The sequence below is a fragment of the Brassica napus genome, chromosome C3, assembly GCF_020379485.1.
Source record: "Brassica napus cultivar Da-Ae chromosome C3, Da-Ae, whole genome shotgun sequence".
Lineage (NCBI taxonomy): Eukaryota > Viridiplantae > Streptophyta > Magnoliopsida > Brassicales > Brassicaceae > Brassica > Brassica napus.
In genome coordinates this window covers 27,658,750-27,676,066 of record NC_063446.1, presented here as the reverse complement: position 1 = coordinate 27,676,066, position 17,317 = coordinate 27,658,750, and the positions used below count along the sequence as shown (strand labels likewise).

At 35.5% G+C, this 17,317-nt stretch overlaps 2 protein-coding genes across 2 annotated transcripts; both read left to right on the top strand.

Moving 5' to 3' along the window:
- The first annotated feature begins 654 nt into the window (after positions 1–654).
- LOC106452122 lies at positions 655–10,527 on the top strand. Its single transcript, XM_048753094.1, has 7 exons — positions 655–5,987; positions 6,061–6,185; positions 6,271–6,352; positions 6,450–6,561; positions 6,633–6,790; positions 6,865–6,985; positions 7,075–10,527. The coding sequence occupies exons 1-7, from the start codon at positions 5,857–5,859 to the stop codon at positions 7,411–7,413; spliced, it is 1,068 nt and encodes a 355-aa protein (XP_048609051.1). The 5' UTR covers positions 655–5,856; the 3' UTR covers positions 7,414–10,527.
- A 104-nt stretch (positions 10,528–10,631) lies between these two features.
- On the top strand, positions 10,632–16,887 carry LOC106398326. Its single transcript, XM_048753093.1, has one exon. It carries the CDS (start codon positions 11,604–11,606, stop codon positions 15,855–15,857), a length of 4,254 nt encoding a protein of 1,417 aa, XP_048609050.1. The 5' UTR covers positions 10,632–11,603; the 3' UTR covers positions 15,858–16,887.
- Positions 16,888–17,317: the final 430 nt, after the last annotated feature.

Genomic DNA, 17,317 nt, shown 5'->3' with positions numbered 1-17,317 from the left:
ATAATTATTATTATAAGATATAATTTGACAAATTCTATTCACATTATTACTTATATAAAAGTATCACATAAAAAAAAAGAAAAAATTTATAAAACAATTATAAATTTTTTCTTAGGTTTTGTGTTATTATAATTGTTAACTAAGTTTAAAATTTACAAAATATATAGTTTCACTATTTCTTTTAGTTTTTATTTTGTATATTATGCAAAAAAATATATATTAAAAATAAATTTGTATAAATTTTTAAGATAATTTGTATTAATCAAAGCGGATGAGATATCCGTAAGTATTCTTAAATATCCGCAAATATCTATTTATTTTTTGGATCCGTTTTTTCGGATATCCGTATTTTTCTGAAGCAAACCAAATCGAAAAATTAGATATCCGTAACATACAAAGCAAATCACAAATACCTTCAAAAACCCGGATATCCGATCCGTGTCTAGTCCTAAATTCTACCACGTTAGTCTCCTGGCTTTATATATATGGTATGATAAAAGAAACATGTATTAAAATGATGTTTTTTTCTGTGTCCTCATATTAAATTGATATTTTATAATAGAAAAGGCAGGACAAGATATGGATGCATTTTTATAATGTTTTTTTGTTAACAGCATAAACTGAAATGATTAGGTGAGATGGTGGTTCAACCAAAACAAGCACATGGGAGGCACCTCCCTAGTATTAGGCCTGGGCACAGGTCAAGTACCAGGCATTTTTTAGGTACTTGTTATCCGATTTGGTTTGTATTTGACTTGTTTTGAACGAGTATTCGTTATATCAAGTATTCGCAAATTTTTTGAATACTTGTAAATTACTTGACTTGGTTTATTACTTGATTTTATCTTTTACTTGACTTGATACTCGATCTTTTCAATTACTTAATTTTCCTTGACTACCTGGAGTTAAACATGAAATATCCAAAACACAGTTTCATATACACATACAAACTTACAATTATAAGCATACGTTATTAACTATTTTAAATAGTAGTAGCTAAAGACAAAATAAATAGAGGCATTGAAATATACAAAAACAAAATATTATTTTCTTGCCATTTGGATACTCCATGATCTATCTAATAACTTTACGCAATGCCAAATTCCAAAAGGTACTTGCTCGGTTCCTGTAATTTTACAAGTGACAACAATCAGCACAATAAAAGGTCGAAATTGAATATTGAAGAGCACAAAACACATAAGTTAGTGAAGCTACACATACATTTGAGCATAACTTGTTACACGGCCATAAATTGTGAAGTTAAATTAGCTCAACTACCTTTATTTCCTAACTTACAGTTTTAGCAGAACAAAAGGCAAAGAGTTCAAATACTTTCTTAGTATCATAGGAACAATAGCATAATTAACTGTATAGTGTTAAGTTAGCAAAGACAACAAGATCATGTAATTTTTAAGTTTCAACTTGCATGGATAGATAACAAAGGAAGAGTTAAAACAATGAATTGGAAACACTACGTACGTAGATATAACGTAAATATTCACAAGTTGCATACAAAAATATGAAACAGAGAAAATAGTTTTTACCTTCATTCTTCCTCCATAGTTAAGCTAACTCCTTGGACTAAGTTTCCATACAAACCAGAAGTTGTAAACTCTGTCAAAAAAAACTTTTTTTTGTAAGATTATAAAATATATATATTTATAAATAACTTAAAAGCAAGCGTATACCATTTTCTAGGATTTCAAGTTCTTCAATTTGGTCTTGCGTATCCAACCTTGAGTGGAAATTAAAGCTTCAACCATTCTTGGGGTGAGAGAACTGCGGAACGGATCAATGACACGACCACTTGTGCTAAAAGCTGACTCAGACGCAACGGTTGAGACCGGTATAGCCAAAAGGTCTTTAGCCATTAGAGAAAGAGTTTCGTACCTTGATCCTGTCTTCTTCCACCAAAGTAAAACATAAAATTTGGGATCTGATCTAGGAACACAGGCTTCAGTCAAATAGCTCTCCAACTCAGATTGATAAACAGAATTTTCTTCACTTTCTTCAATTAGAGAATCAAGGTCATAAATATCTGCAGCTTCTTTCATTACTTCTGTACTCCTTGAACATGGCTACTTTCTGGTGAAGAACTAGATGCTTTAGCTTGATAGTATTTGAACATCTTCTCTATAACTGTGTTTACTTTCTCAATCAAGGCTTCAGCTATATTATCACCACCAGAACCATAGCTTTCACGGATAAACAAACTCACATACTTCATTTTATACCGAGGATCAATAACACGAGCAACAAAAATCACTAAGTACATGTTCTCCATATCTCCCCAGTATTTATCAAACTTTGCTTTCATCTTAACAGCCATTGCTTTCTGATTCAGCCCAAGCTTTCGTATCATTAAACCAACCCCAAATATCTATCTCCTTCAGATACATATTTCCAGTAACATAACGAGTTGCTGAAAGTTTCAAAGTAGCATCATAGAAAAACTTGAGAATAGGTAAATATGTCTTTGCATAATCCCAATCCGATTCAGTAGGTGCACCTCCTAACTTCCCAAGTTCTACCATAAACTTATCATCTTCTAACTCGAGCATATCAAAACCTCTTTTTAGTTTTAAGGCTGACTCTAACATCAAATATGTAGAATTCCATCTTGTCTCGACCTCAAGAGACACACCAGCAGTTGATGAAAGCTTAAGGTGAATAAGACAATTCTTTGAATTTATCTAACCTTGCTGGAGAAGATCTAACATACCGAACAGCAGAACGTATTCGACTAATCAAATCTTTATTTTCTTGTAATCCATCTTTGACAACCAGATTTAAGATGTGAGCACCACATCTCATGTGAAGAAATTCACCATCAAGTAGAGAAGTACCCCATGACTTAAGTCTTCTTCTTAAGAATCTGATTGCTACATCATTTGAACTTGCATTGTCTGCTGTGATTGTAAAAACCTTGCTCATTCCCCAAGACACCAAGCATCTCTCAACCATTTTCCCAATTAGTTCACCTTTGTGACTCAGAATTTGGCAGAAGTTAATGATTTTTTTTTCTGCAGATTCCAATTCTCATCAATGAAATGTGCGGCCAAGCACATGTAGTTGATGTTCTGAACTGAAGTCCAAGTATCAGTTGTAAGCGAAACACTCCCTTTGTGATTCTGAAAGAACACTTTCAACTTTTTCTTTTCTTCAAGAAACATACTGAAGCAATCTCTTGTGATTGATCTACGGGAAGGGATTTGAAACCGAGGCTGAAGAACACATATGAATTCTCGAAAACCTTCCTTCTCCACAACCCTAAAAGGCAACTCGTCCTTTATAATCATTCTGACTAAACCTTTTCTGCATTCATCTTTATCATATTGTAGGTACGATGGAACAGCTTCATCATCCTTATCTTTTTTGGGTTGATGCATTAAGGTTGATTGCTTAACTCTTTTACCAGCAACAGTCTCAACCTCAAGCTCTGGATGCAGCTTTTTACACCTCAGCATATGTTTCAACATAGTACTGGTGTTGACACCAGATGGTGATCTAATAGTAACTAACTGACCACAATGATTGCATTTCGCTTTGTTTCCATCTTCTGTTCTCTTAAAGTTTTTCCATGCCTTAGATCTTTCCTTAGGAGTTACCTTAGATTCATCAGAGTCAGCTGTTGGAGCTGTATCACCACCATGCTCTGTATCCATTTCCTCTACATCATCTTTTGGATGTTCTTTCTGCTGCTCAGGTTCCATCTGCGCATAAACATTTAACAAAAATATAGGATTACTAAACATCTATACATAAATAACCAACTGATCTATTTCTTAAATTTTCATCTGAGAATTGGATAAGTCAAAGTAAATCAAATCCTAGATAAATAAAGAGAGATTGTGAGGGTCAAAGATAGCGAATATGAATTAAGATTAAACAACTTACCATAGTGACGTAAAGAAGCGAACTGAGTTTCAAACCCTAACTCTCTTTGTTTCGGCTCCGTAAAAATATCTCGAGTGAAAAAGATCTGTGAGTAAAACACAGAGTTTCACCTTTACCTCTTTGTATATAAACGTCAGATTTTCCATTGGGCTAAAATCAGTTAGTACTAGCCCAATAGTTTAGTAATGTTGGGTATTGGTATTTAAACACACAATTTTTTTAGTTTTGATAGACGTATAATACATAAAATTTTAATTAACTGATAAACTAGATACCAAATATTTAATAAATTAAATAATATATAACAAGTAAAGGAACAAATAGAAGATCTACTCTATACTAAAAGGAACAAATAGAGTGTTTTAAGCCTATCCACGTAGGCAAATATATTCCCCCAATCAAAACAGTTGATTAATCCACGTAGGATACCGGAGGCTTTCTTTTTCGATTTTAAGGTCGCATCTTTAACCTTATTGGGTCGGCGGACAAAACCAAACACAAAATCAAATGCTTTGGACACAAAATCACAATGGATCTGATAAGATATTGTCTGGGCTTGGTTAGGTTTATTGGGCTTGGTCTCAGTATATTAAAAAAAAAACACCACGCGAGGCGGAAACCTCGATGCTCCGCGCCTCCATCTCTTCGTCTTCACCCTTTGTTCTTCATCGTAACAGATTTTCCGATCCACATCTCTACAATCAATACCCCACGACATCTCCATCCATCAATTTCTCCTTTATGAGTTCGTTTCGGTTTGCCCTTTTCCTGCTCCTTTATATACTGTTCATCTCTTTTGAGTGGAAACCAAATCTCGAACTTCTCTCCTTAATCTATGGCGATCAAACCGAATGGAAAATCCCCTGTTACCTCCGATCACGATGACAAAATCATGCTTTTCCGCGATGTCACACCGGGTCCCCACGAAACCCAGCTGCGTTTCCGCTTGATTCATTTTTGGGAGGCTTGGAACCCTCTAAAGAAGACGCTTATTGGGGTTGAGATGCTGTTAATTGACGAGCAGGTATTTGTTTTCACCCAACATAGTTTTTAGCTTCGTTGTTATTTAGGTCGTTGTTAGAGTTGTTATTTACATCGTGATTAATTTTTAGCTTCGTTGTTATTTAGGTCGTCGTTAGAGTTTTTTTTTGCTCCTGATTTTATATCGATAAGGTTCTTCGTTTTATCATATTCGATCGTTCTTAAATTTGTTATTAGATCCTGATTTATATAGTTAATTTTTACACTGTCCTTAGTTTTTACAAAACAAAAACAACTATTTATTGGTACTTTATTTTCTCGCAGGGATCTGTTATCCAAGGATTCATTTCGCCAAGCCGTATTGAGAGACATTTGTCTAAAATGAAGCCTGGATCACTTTACAAGCTCAACAATTTTTATGGATCAAGCAACAAAACCATGTATCGGGTTTCTGATCATGCTGTGACGGTGTCGTTCTCATGGAACTCGGAGCTCTCTGTTCTTGAAGACAGTCACACTCCTTTTGATGAAGACAGATTCCGTTTTCATTCCTTTGAGGAATTTCAAGCTGGCTGTGATCGCAAAGGAGACCTCTACGGTAATCTCTGTTATCACACACACCATCTATGAGTTGCAATGCTTGATGATTAATCTAGAATTTTGCTTACAGTGCTATGCGTGTTTGGTTTTGTTTGCTCATGAGAAAGTAGATTACTTAGTGAGCACTATTCTTACTTTCACGGCTAATCTCGAATTTTGGTTTGTGATCACAGAACATTACAAATAAGATTTACTAATTTCGTTTGTACCCTGAGGAGGACTTTTTTAACTACACTCAGGGTGTTGGGTTTTTTTTTTTTTTTTTTTTGTAGGATAGTTTGGTTAGGATCTGTTAGCTGGTTGAGGTCTATGTCTGGTTATTTTCTATGAAATTGTTGAAATGCGTTTCCATATTTAGTCTTCTTACTTACACGCTTAATGATTAATGGTATAGATGTTCTTGGGCACATGAAGCTGGTTAATGGTCAGTGTCTCACTGGGACCCCAGTTCTTGATGAAGTGGAAATAGCTAGGGCGAGGCATGTGTTGGTTCATGTGCAGTCGTACGAGTAAGTGTTTTATTATTTCTTAAACACTTTGTCTGTCTATTTATATTAACCATTTAGTGACAATATTTTGCAGTGGACCTGTGGTGAAGCTCTACCTTTGGGACCAGGCTGCAAGAGACTTCTGCAAAAAATTCAGATCATACGAAGGCACCCCCACCGTGTTATTGGTGACGACCGTTAACACCAAGAGTCTCGGAGGTTCAGTTTCTAACTTTAGAAAACTTTCTTACAATTAGTTATCTGCTCTTGCTGGTCTTTAAATGGGTGTTGCTTAATACAACAGGTACTCTGGCACTGACTACAATGTCCTCCTCACGTGTCTTTATGGACTGCGACGTCCAACCTACGGTCGACTACATTAGCTGGTAAATCTATATATATTTTCATTTTTATATTTAATCTTTAGCTGCCTCATCCCGTATCAATGAATGAATGGATCAAAATGTTACTACTCTGTCTCAGGTTGGGCTCTAACCCACAGAGTGCTGAGTTGGTTAATGCAGAAGTGGTTACTAAAAGGGAGACACTGACCATAGGAGAAATATACTCCTACATCAGGGATGGATCTAATAAGGTACGAATTGGTCCAATTATTTCTTAGTCATTTATTAAAAACTTTGAGTCTTATAGAGCTTTCCTGTCTAGGAGGCTTTTTTTGAGTGCACGGCTACGATTGATGATGTGGTCCATGGTTCAACCTGGTATTACATATCATGCAGTGGTTGCCATACTAAGGCTACGAAAGGCCCAACTTCTTTGATGTGTTCAAAATGTGGGAAAGTCAACATATCAGGAGTACCACAGTATTTATTCTAACTCACTTCTCAATTCTCAATAACAATTTGAATGGTATTAGCTTATTAATTTTTCATGGCAGGTACCGTGCACAGCTATCTGTCTATGACAACAGTGAGCAAGCTGTTTTTGTTCTTCTTGGTGATGCTGGTTTTGAGTTAACCGGGAAGCATGCAGCCGAGTTAGTCAGCAGCTATGTTGAGGTAAGTTTCATCACTCGGAACTCTTAGTGTTGGTACTCTCAATATTGGTCTTCACGTAAGAATTGAATATTGATAATCTTGAATGTCAGGCTAATGGAGACCAAGGAGTTACTCAAGAGGTGCCTTTCCCGGAAGCTTTAATTAGCACTATCGGTCAGAAACATAACTTTTGTGTAAAAGTTACAAAGCACAACTTAGATGGCAAGTCTCGATCTTTGACTGTGACCAAGATTCTCCCTCTGGAATCTCCACCAGTCACAGAAGCTTCGAGAGGAAACTACAACCCGATAACCTCAGAGGTCGGATTTGAGACTGGAACGAAGGTGTGTGAAGCTTCCAAAATCAGAGTGGATTCGGCAGAGGGAAGTAAGAGCAATGGTGACCTTGATGAGATGGGCAAAGCAAAACGCCTCAAGCGTGGGGGGTAGATCTTACGTGTGTCGTATCATGTCTTGCATGGGATTACGTCTAAAGTTTTTTTTTTTTTTGTTCACTCTGTTATTGACTTATGCTTTCTTTCAGTCTTGCTAAAGTTTTTTATATACTCTGAATGCTTATGTTTTGATAATCATTATTCTACTTCTTAAGGCTATTAACTCTGTTTCTTTAGGTGTTTTGAAATATAGCTTTGTGACAAACATGTCAATCAATACCGAATTTGAAAATCATTTTTTAACGAACTATGGATGTTTTTTGAAAAATGTCTGTAATTAAAGCAACATAATTACTCTACTTTCCATAAAATTGTTGAAGGCATAAATTTAGTACCGTTTATGGAAAAAGAATCAATCAAGTAATTGATATTACTTTCCCATAACGTAGAGAATATTTGCATATCTTATGCTTTAGCTGCAATACATAAACCATATCAAACACGAGTTTTTTAATCAAGAATATATCTTCTCATTTTTTAATCAACCAAGAATTTACCTAAATCATATCAAACACGAATTATTTATCCCGTAACTCTCAGCAAAATACGAAAACAGAAGTACAAATCATCCCCTTAGGCTGCTGCCCGGTCAACCAAGCTTTCTTTTTCCGTTTTGAAGCATCCCCTTAAGCTGCTGCACGGAAAACCAAGCTTCCTATTTCCCATCTTTAATCAACGCTAGACTCCAACCTACCGTGGAAGGGTAAGAATTTTTAATTCAACCAAGAATATACAAATCTTAGTCCATCAATCTAACTGGTAATCAGTTTCATTATAAGGATAGAAATATATAAGGAATGGAGCAGCCACCTCTTCCACCCCCTTCGCAAACTGCAGGTAAACAAATCTTTGCCTCTTTTCTTAAGTAAAAACTTACGTATTATCCCATAGAAATTATTAAAAACCCGATCAAATGATGTCTATATTATATTGATTGTTACATATATTCCGAGTGGTGATTGTTAAACAATTTTACTATCTATGAGTATCTGTTTTTAAGTTATACTTTATATTGTATCGATATATTTAGTTATACAGTTGGCTATCCACATAAGAAAAGCACTATCAATATTTAGCTATCATCAGAAAGTATTAACTTAGGGATAATATTAAAAGGTTGAAATTTGGTGGGATGGGGTGTAGTGATCGCCTTATAGGCATGTGTGTCGCTAGATATATTAATTGTATTTCTTAGGCCATAAACCAAGATATACATACAAATTGACACAAAAGGTTAATCAAATGTTAAACGTAACTTAAAAATAAAAGTTTATATAATATATATATTTCGGTACATAGAATAATACTTCCCAAGTATTATTAAATTATCTTCCCAAGTATTATTAAATTATAAAGATTTATTGAAACACAAAAATATAGATAAACTTAGTGTATTATTGTAGTTAATTTTTTTCATTTCCTAACAGATTATTTTGGCAAACCCAAAATTACAATCGTTATTAAATCCAAAGAGATTTTTTCCATAATTTTATGTTCTCAAAATTATTATAAGAGGATGGAAAGATCCAAAGAGAGAAAATACAACTATACAATTTTTTGATTCCAGTCTCTACTTTTTTTTAAAAAATCTTCTTCCTCCTATATTAAGCAGTTGCAAAAGCATTATATAACTTATTTGGTTACGATCTTCTACAAAAAAACGTTTTTTTAAATTCACAAATCGAATTCACTCACACCTTCACGTCGCACCATTTTAAATCCAATATCTCACATAACAATAACTTAGATACATTGTCTAAAAAACTTCCGCTAACATAGAAATTTCAACGAAACTGAAACACTTTTAATAAAAAACTCATAAATTAACGTTCAGTAATAAATGCTCATTCACACCAAAAAAATCATATATTTAAACTCACTATATTTACCACATTTGACAAAGACTTCACCCCACACAAATACCTCAACAATGAGTGACATACCACTTATATCTCATCGAATCTCACATCAAAGAAGATCTACAGGTGGAAACCCGAAGCAAACCCTCCAAGTTTATTTGAATAAAAATTATTATATTTGAAATCACATGTTATTACACACTTAATATTTTTTAACATAAAATTCAATATTCTAATTTAAATTTTTAAATAAGAGATAAATTAATTTATTTTTGAACTGGAGACCAAATCCGTACAATAATGTTTCTATATTTTCTGTATTTATAATATATCATTAACCATGTTTTGACTATTTCAAAAAAAGGCGCTGTCTAGATGTGATTGAGCAAGAAAAAGGAATAATGAAAGATGAAATTTCAAATATATGGAAAAATATAATTATATTTTTTAATTCCATAATAATTTTGTAAAGAAATAGTTAGTGTACAAATAAAACTAAATCAAATATGCTCAACACAAACACACATGAAAATAAGACATCATATTTGGATATATTTAAATAAATACTTTCAAATATATTATATTCTTGATAATTTGAAAATTAATTCAACTGAAACTAAATTATTAAAAAATAATATACAAATAAAACTAAATCAATGTTTTGTAACATCAAAATAATAATTGGATAAAAAATATATTATGTTAATAAATAGATCAAAGATTTTAAAGATTTCTAATTTATGTAATATTACAAAACTCCAAATTTGCTTATTACAATTAATATTCTACCATTAGATAGATTAAATTAATGTTCTATAACGTTATTCAACTGTCAGTTCTCAACTATTACACGTTAAAAAAATAGATTTTATAATTAGGAAAAATTAAGACCCACCTATATTTTATTTTAGTACGGAATTTTTTAAAAAATACTTGCTATTATGATTCCTATTATAGCTGGAAATATTAACTTCCCAAATCAATTTATTTTAAATACTACAAATACAACAGTTATTGTAAACCAAAAATAAAAATTAAAATATATTAACATCACCATCACTATTAAGCCCATTTCCAAAATCGATTTATTTTGGGAACCATATTACCATTTCCTAGCTATTTTTTCTACCCATTACTATTGTTATTAGTTTATTTAGATCATAGTTACATTGAAAGTAGAACATAAGAATATAGAAGTACATATATTAATACGTATAAATAAAAACGTGTATCACATAAAGATATCAAATTAGATTAATACTTTTCACGAAACAGTGTATTATGTTTTCATTATGAAATAGGATTAATACTATATTTAAAGGGATACTAATATTTTCAAATTTTAATCATAACTATAATATATTACTTAATATAACCAAGGAAATAACATAATCAAAACTACAGGAGGATCCACGCAAAAGCGGAAGCGAGGCCGACCACGTGAATCACTTAATAAACCAAAAGGTATATATTTACTACCCAAAATATCTAATCCTAAGACAAATTGTCTTATCCCAATGATTAAAATGTGTACATTTTCAGTTCATCTGGTAAATGACCGACCATCATTCAAACCAACATATTACGACTGTAAGTATATATGGATCATATTATTATATCTTAAACCAAACTTATTCATCAAACAAACTAACTTCCCAGACTTAATTTAACAGGTGGTTGTGATAACTGCGACTCTTACAGTAAGAAATAATCCTAAAATGTGTATCTATTATGCTATATTCTTTTAACCTAACCACTATTAATCTTAATAGTCAAGCAGAAAAATGCACGTAATATGAGAAAGGCCATTTTGCTATCCAAACGAACGTCGGCATCGTCACGAGGTACGCATAATGGCTGATAAAATCTATTACGATTTATTAAATTTCTAATTCAAATTTACGTTGTTTCTACATAGATACAAACGCTCCACCAAATCCACAAGGAACGCGTCGCACTCAACCAAAAAAGAAAGGTGCATACTACTTAAGCCCCTATAGTTTCCCAGAAATATATATATATATATATATTTAATTTCTAAAATATATTTTTCAGCGTAATGGTGTTTCTAAAAATCAACTAAAATCAAATTTCGAAACTAATTCATTTTAACAAATAATTTTTTTCCAAAAAACAAAAAATACCGAAAAAAAAAAAAACTTTTTTACCAAAATATAAAAAATAATAATTCCTAACCCTCTGTTAAACTCTTAAGATTTCAATAAACTATGATTTAACAATTCGTAATAAACATTTTCCAGAAAAAGGTTCAACATCCCGACTAGATGAAAACCGAATCGTACCATGCTCAAAATGTGGTGCATTAATGTGGACTTCTGAAAGCCCTGCTACAGACCCACGAACAGGTGAACCAACTTTCACCCTTTGCTGTAACCATGGCCAAATCAAGCTTCCACCGATCAACCAGCCGCCAGCCCTATTAGAAAAACTTCTTCAAACCAGATGGTTTCGAGATACTATCCGAGTCTATAATTCTGTCCTTGCTTTTACATCCGTTGGAATGAAAATGGATTATAGTGTCGTCCACGCACCTGGTCCTTATACTATACGGATCCAAGGTCAAACCCACCACAGAATTGGCTCGCTCATACCGCGACAAGGCTGTCTCCCAGAATATCTCCAGCTTTACATATTTGACACGGCCAACGAACTCAAAAACCGCCTAAACGCGATGGGGCAAACCTCAGCAGAAGGTAACCTCGATGAGCCAACGTTAGCCCTCCTCATCGAGATGATTGACGAGAACAATTGTCTAGCAAAGATCTTTCGTCGTGCACGAGACCACTACGAAAGCGTCGGGTCAGAGTTTACTATTAGGTTAGTCCAAGATAAAGGGAAGGGGAAAGAATATGATCTCCCAACTACAAGCGAGGTGGCAGGTCTTATCGTGGGGGATATAACATCAACAATTGGAGAACGAGATATAGTGGTTCAGTTTCAATCTGACACTTTGCAGCAGATACGTGACGATCACCCTCTATATATGAGCCTCCAATACCCTCTTTTGTTTCCGTATGGTGAATACGGGTTTCACCTAGAAATTCCCCTGCATCTTGAGACAGGCACTTCAAGAACAAGGCAATTCGTGACCATCCGTCAATACTACGCTTCTCTAATCCAAACACGTCCTAACCAAGGAATGACGTTGATTAAAGGCGGTCGTCTCCTCCATCAGTTTATTGTGGACGTTTATACAGCAATTGAGGAAGACCGACTGAGGTGGGCGAGAAATAACCAAGAAATCTTGCGGGCTGAGCTATACAGCAATGTTCTTGATGCTGTAAGTAAAGGTGACACTGACGCTAAAATTATTGGCCAGAGATTTATACTGCCGCCAAGTTTCACCGGAGGCCCCCGGTACTTAGTTGAGAAATACCACGATGCTATGGCTATTTGCAGAGAATTCGGCAATCCAGATTTGTTTATCACGATGACGGCCAATCCAAACTGGAGCGAGATTAAAGAACATCTTCAGAAATACGGTGGAGATTCTCCTAATGATAGACCGGACATTGAATGTCGGGTTTTTAAGATGAAGCTAGATCAACTGCTCAAGGATTTCAAAGCAGGAACTTTTTTCAAGCCATATAAGGCAGCTCTCCACCGAATAGAGTTTCAAAAAAGAGGTCTCCCTCATGCACATATATTATTGTGGTTAGGAAATTCTACCAGAACACCGAGTGCAGATGAAGTGGATGAAATAATTTCGGCCGAGCTCCCCAACAAAGAGGAAGACCCAGCTGCTTACGACTTAGTCACGAAACACATGATCCACGGTCCATGTGGACACTTCAATCCGAAGTCACCATGTATGGAAAACAATGTGTGCACGAAAAAGTATCCTCGGCCGAATAACGACAACACTTCGATTGACAAATCCGGGTATGTGTTATATCGTCGACGCCGAAACAAAGATACGTGTACAGTAAAGGCTGGAGCTGTACTAGACAACACTTTCGTCGTACCTCATAACATTAAGCTTCTGAAGAAGTACGAAGCTCATATTAATGTTGAATGGTGTAATCGGACAAGCGCGGTGAAATACTTATTCAAGTACATAACCAAGGGCGTTGACCGAGCAACCGCTGTTATTGAGAAAGGAAATACAGCAACTACATCCGACGCGACAGGATCCGGAGGATCAAAGGAGAAAGTCCTAATGCAACGCAATGAGATCCAAGACTACATCGAAGCCCGATATTTATCAGCTTGTGAGTCCATGTGGCGGACTTTCGCCTTCCACATACACAAAAGAAAGCCATCAGTTGAAAAGCTTATCATTCACTTGGAAGGCGAACATAATATTACGGTTAAATCAACAGACAACCTCGGTCGTGTAATCCACAAACCGGGTATCGAGAAGACGATGTTCACAGAGTGGATGGTTTTATGCAGAAGGTCAGCGTTTGCCCGGACACTGACATATGTGCAGATTCCTGAATATTTTGTCTGGAACAACAGTGCTAAAGTGTGGACTGAGCGTAAGAGAGGAAAAACCATTGGCCGAGTCGTAGCTGTCCATCCTTCAGCAGGCGATCGATACTACCTGAGGGTCCTCATTAATAAGATTAAGGGTCCTAGAAGTTACGACGAGCTAAAAACATACAACGGCGTGAAATACCCGGACTTTAAATCAGTTTGCCACGCACGAGGCCTTTTGGACAACGATGTTGAATGGCTCGAGAGTATGTCGGAGGGTGCTCGAACGGCCAGCCCATACCAGCTTCGTGATTTGTTCGTCACATTCCTAAACAACTGCTTCGTCGCAAGCCCTAAAGGACTATGGGAACACTCATGGAAATCAATGAGCGACGACATACTTCACAAGAGGCAAAGGATCTTAGGCCACGCGAATCTGGAACTGGACGATAATACCCTCGAGCAATACACATTGATAGAAGTTGAAAAGCTGATGCGCATGCAAGATCGCTCCTTAAACGATTTTAAGGATATGCCGAAGATCAATCCTGTTTTGCTCAAGGAATTGGGGAACAGTTTGTGGAACCAAGAAATGGATTACGATGTTGCGGAGGAAACACTAAGACATGACAAGCAATACAAATTGCTCAATGTTGAGCAACTTGCAATCTATGAATCAGTCTTACACTCAGTTGATAAGAAAGAAGGAAAACTTTTCTTTGTATATGGCGCAGGGGGCACAGGAAAAACATTCCTATACCAGACTATTATATCCAGACTTCGGTCAAGAAAACAAATTGTTCTACCAGTTGCTTCTTCGGGAATAGCCGCATTGCTACTACCAAACGGGAGAACAGCTCACTCTCGCTTCAATATTCCATTGAAGCTCGAGGAAGATAAGCTTTGCAACGTCAAACCAGGTACAATGCTTGCTGAGTTAATTGAGGAAACAGACCTCATAATATGGGATGAGGCACCGATGACACACAAACATGCTTTCGAAGCATTAGACAAGTCGTTGAAGGATATTATGTCTATCAAAAATCCACCCGCAAAGAATCAGCCTTTTGGTGGCAAAACAGTTATGTTAGGTGGTGATTTCAGACAGATCCTACCAGTCATTCCGCAAGGTAGAAGAGCTGATACTGTACTAGCTTCGATAAGCCATTCATATCTATGGAATAGCTGCCACAAGTTCTCTTTAAAAACAAATATGCGAGTCAATCAGGATGAGAAAGAGTTTTCTGAATGGCTTCTCAGAGTCGGGGAAGGTCGTCTAGGAGAAGAACAAGAATATGAGGAGGATGGGTACCATGACCAACTCATACATATCGATGACTCATTGATTTGTCGGAGTTTTGTTGACCCATTGAAAGAAGTTGTTGATGCTGCATATGGACAAATCAGCAGCCATATGAATTCCAAGACTTCCTACACCGATAAAGCTATCCTCACACCCCGTAACGAAACCGTTGATGAAATCAATGCTTATACCATCTCACGGACCTACAGGGTATCAAGAGATTACTACAGCTCAGACAGCTTTGAATTATCAGATACTACATCAGATCTAAATGATACACTATACTCCATTGAGTATCTTAACTCATTGGAATTCTCGGGTTTGCCTTCGCACAAACTTACTCTGAAAGTTGGTGCCCCAGTTATGCTTCTCAGAAACATAAATCAGAAAAAAGGATTATGCAACGGTACTCGGATGATCCTAACCCACGTTGGTGAACGCGTTCTGAAGGCAGAGATCATCACTGGATCCCACATTGGAGAAGAGGTCTTGATCCCAAGAATTGTGCTTTTGTATGATGAAACGAAATTACCGTTCACATTACGTCGGCGGCAATTTCCTATCAGATTGTGCTACGCAATGACAATCAACAAAAGCCAAGGCCAAAGTTTAAAAGAGGTCATCTTATACCTGCCTAAGCCAGTCTTTTCTCATGGTCAACTTTACGTGGCCCTCTCCCGTGTCACAAGCAAAGCAGGATTAACGATCATCAAAACTGAAGATCCACACCAGCTGAAAGTGAAGAACATAGTCTACAAAGAAATATTCAAAGGCCTTCATCCCGAGACAGGTAATTTAAATAATTATTTTTTACTCTCATCTTTTTCAGAAATCTGATAACATATTATATTCACAGATTAACAACCTCGAAAATATCGACCAAGCGATGATACAAGCCAATAAAGAAGAGACTTACACATAGGTTTACCCCACCTACGCCAGGTACAAAACTTTTAATATAAAGAGCAATACCACTATATTCAACTAAACGTATGCTGACTAACTATTCTTATCCAATTTCAGGTCCTTTCTTTCTCATGACCCTCAAAAAATTCTGATCTGCGAAAGACTTAATCTGCTTCCTCCATTATCTACTTTACTTACAACTTTTTTGGCTTTTAAACATTTGCGTAAACTCGATATACACAACTTTTCACACATATTATAACACACAATCCTTCCATCTCAAACAAAAATATTGATTACCAACAAACTTTTTGTGTTCAAACAAACAATACCTACATCTAATATGATATTTTGGATCAAAATTTTATTAGAAAATAACCCGGGCGTAGCCCGGGAACTGACCTAGTATTAAGTAACAAGAACAAGCCAAATAGTTAAAAATAAAAATATATTTGTTACTTGATTTGTACTTACGAGTAATAGAATCCGTTTACTTGTTACTTGACTTGATTGTAGCAAGTATTTGTTTTTTTAAACCGAGCTGAGTCAAGTCGCAAGTATAAGCTGGGTATCAAGTAATAGTGCCCAGGCCTACCTAGTATATTCTCATCATGTGCTTGCTTGCCTCGGATTCAATTCAATTGTCTATCCGTCACGGTTTTTTTTTGCACGACAAATAAAAATAATCAGACATTAAGACCTGGTTTCGCGTTATTTTTTTGCTATTGTGATAAGTAACTTTCAACCACATCATAAGACACTTATTTTAATTGTTTGAACACACAAATATTTTTCAACTTTTTAGGTATGTTATGCATAGTTCGCAAAAATTCCACAAAAGCAAAGACCAATGAGTTGCAATAGAATGAAGATACTGTAAGATATAAACTGCGAAGTTTGGTGCTTCGCTTACAAAGGCTTTGGTACAAGACAAAGGCGATGTTAGATAGAACCCAATCCAAAAGATTTGTGTTCATTCATTAATGTATTGAAAGCAAAACGACGTCGTTCTCATAATTAGGATATCAATGATTATTAATTAGCCTTTAAAAAAAGCATTTGCTGTGAGAAATCTCAAGAAACCAATGAAAACAAGCCAAAAAATAAGTAATTAATTAATTATAAAAAAGGTAAGATAAGCATCAAGAGAATAAATAAAAAAAAAAGGGAAGAAGAAACTGAGGAGAGAATAAAAAAACCTTCCCTCACCGTCTTCCTTGTCCATCCTCTCCTCTCGTCCTTTGATCTCCCTCCTTCGATAATCAGGTAATGATCATCACAATAATCGGATTCTCGAGCTTTTGATTTCGATTGTATTGACGTTTGTTCCCGGAAAAAAAAAAAAATAATATTTATCATCTTATTACAAGACCTGTTGAAGAATTGCATTG